We start from the raw sequence: 2,619 nt of genomic DNA on the forward strand, positions 1-2,619 counted from the left end.
AGTAGAAATAACAGATTTACTGAAGTGGTTTATCAAACTGTAAAACAAATGTCCCTGCATTTATTTTATTAGGTTATCGATTTGAGGTTTTCAAACTGTAAGAAAGTAAATACAAACTCTAAAAAATATCTTGGTTTTTATAAATACTTGATATCCTTCTTATAAAAAAAAAAACACATTTATTCTACAATATGACATACATCTTTGATTATTCCGCACTGTCTTTTGCTGATGTACACAATACCCGATTCATTTGATTTAAACCTGTAGGGATTCAGTAAAAGTTAAAAAATACCACAATGACCTTGTTTAATTGCTAAATCTGAGTTTTCATACGATGCTCTGTCTGTTGCAGTTTTATAGGTAAATTAAAAGAATAAATTCACATTCAAACTTACACTTAGCCTTTTATAAATATCTCATCTTATTTACAAGGTACATCAATATTTACAAACTTCAAGTTTGCTATGACTACAAGGTCAAATAAAATGCTTTTAAAAACATTTTCAATATTACAAAAACTTAATAGAGCATTCTTAACTTATTTTCTTTCCTGGTATTCATATTCTTAAGAAAGGTTGTTGATAAAAATATCACATGCACAAATTCTGTCTGCTCATCTGACTGAGGCGCTAACACTAGAACAATAACTATAATGGATATTTCGGAGTTATTCTTTAAGTAATTACCCATATTACAGTTTAAAAATGTGTCAACTCTAGTTGTAAAGCTATTATTGTGACCACAACATTAATGTAAACACTGGCAAGGTATCTGTTATATTAGACGTTTTGAGCAAATAAAAAAAACAATGTACAAAAATAAGTAGCAAAGTCAATAAAATGTATTTTTCTATCCTAATAAAAATACATGCTACACAACGGGAATTATGTTATTATTTATAACGAAAATTGTTAAATGATAATTACCAACTTTCTCAGTATTATAAAATTATATATATACAGCTTCCATAAATTGTACTAGTTCAGTTCATTGTTAAAGAACCAGGTACAAGCAAGACAAGGTACCGAATCTGAAGAAGAAGAAGAAAAAAAAATGAAGCGTTGCTGCGTATTCTGGAACAAAAAAAAAAAAGAATTCTATGTAAGTTTGAATGTAAGAAAGCTAACATTCTATAACAGAATCCTCAAACTTATCCACACTTTTAAAGACGTTCAACGTATTAGTCATTTTTGCAAAAGAATGAAACAATTAGTATTTGTAAGACAAATATAAATCATTCAATCGAGTGATTGTAACGTATCCCGTATGATTAAAAAATGCTTCTCATTAGCTAATCACCAATAAAAAATAATAATAATGAGGATGTCTTATTATCAGACGTTAATTTTTCAATAAGCAATGGATTTAGAAGAGGGTAAATCACGCTGTACAAAGCCATGACCTCACTAAGATATATATATATATATAAAGCAAGTGATCACAGACCAAACAATGTAGACTGACTACCTCTTAAGGTCACTTTGACATAGAACTTGAATCATGGGATACACTTCACAACACACACATGCTTGCAACATTGATTACTTTGAAGCAAAGGCTATACAGCAACAAAAGGATAAAAATGAGTAGGAAATATCACTGGAGACAACAAATTTTGCGAAAATCACTTTCAAACTCATCATCAATGTCTTTTGTATCTGGTAGCATACCCTCAACATTTGGGAGGTAGCTGTTGTAATCAATACCCTCACGTTCATAGAAAAGTATATAAGCAGAGTTGACATCAATTTGATCAAGTATCACCTCCTGTGAAGAAAAATGTTGCATTTCAATCATCTTTATTTCATTCAACTCATGGAGATTGAGTTTGATAAAGTTTAATTTCCAGCTATTTAGATAGCTTGCTTTTATGAGACAGTGTTTTGAATTAAAGAATGCTACCACTGTAACATCAGTAGTTACTAGTGTTGATTTGTTTTGAAAAATTCTTAGACAATTAACAATACAATTACTCATTCACCTTTAATACGGCTGCTGTTGACATATAACAATACTAACGTACTTAACTGATCTTCGATTAATGTGCTATAATTATTTCATCATTAGGAACAAAAGTACTAAGATGAATATATACTCCCTTTATAGCTGTTGTCATCGTCACAATACCAATCACAGATTTTGTAAATTTACCTAAGACAATGTTGGAACAATCTTAATAATTAACAACAGAGAAGTACTAACCCACTTTACAGTTGCTATTATTGTAACAATACCAATCAAAGATTTTGTAAATTTACCTAAGACAATGTTGTAACAATCTTAATAATTAACAACAGAGAAGTACTAACTCACTTTACAGTTACTATTATTGTAACAATACCAATCACAGATTTTGTAAATTTACCTAAGACAATGTTGTAACAATCTTAATAATTAACAACAGAGAAGTACTAACTCACTTTACAGTTGCTATTATTATTGTAACAATACCAATCACAGATTTTGTAAATTTACCTAAGACAATGTTGTAACAATCTTAATAATTAACAACAGAGAAGTACTAACTCACTTTACAGTTGCTATTATTGTAACAATACCAATCACAGATTTTGTAAATTTACCTAAAACAATGTTGTAACAATCTTAATAATTAAC

The 2,619-nt window shown here is 29.1% G+C and overlaps 1 protein-coding gene across 1 annotated transcript in view; it reads right to left on the reverse strand.

Moving 5' to 3' along the window:
* Nucleotides 1-394: 394 nt before the first annotated feature.
* The window catches only part of LOC106467205 (ubiquitin carboxyl-terminal hydrolase 32-like), a 129,109-nt gene continuing 126,884 nt past the window's right edge, over nucleotides 395-2,619 (reverse strand). The window contains exons 33-34 of the mRNA XM_022395332.1: nucleotides 2,534-2,557; nucleotides 395-1,770 (exon numbers count right to left, since the gene is read on the reverse strand). Of these exons, the coding sequence (XP_022251040.1) occupies nucleotides 1,600-1,770; nucleotides 2,534-2,557 (195 nt within the window). The 3' untranslated portion in view covers nucleotides 395-1,599. The remainder of the gene's footprint in view (nucleotides 1,771-2,533; nucleotides 2,558-2,619) is intronic.

Source organism: Limulus polyphemus, unplaced genomic scaffold, assembly GCF_000517525.1.
Source record: "Limulus polyphemus unplaced genomic scaffold, Limulus_polyphemus-2.1.2 Scaffold2527, whole genome shotgun sequence".
Lineage (NCBI taxonomy): Eukaryota > Metazoa > Arthropoda > Merostomata > Xiphosura > Limulidae > Limulus > Limulus polyphemus.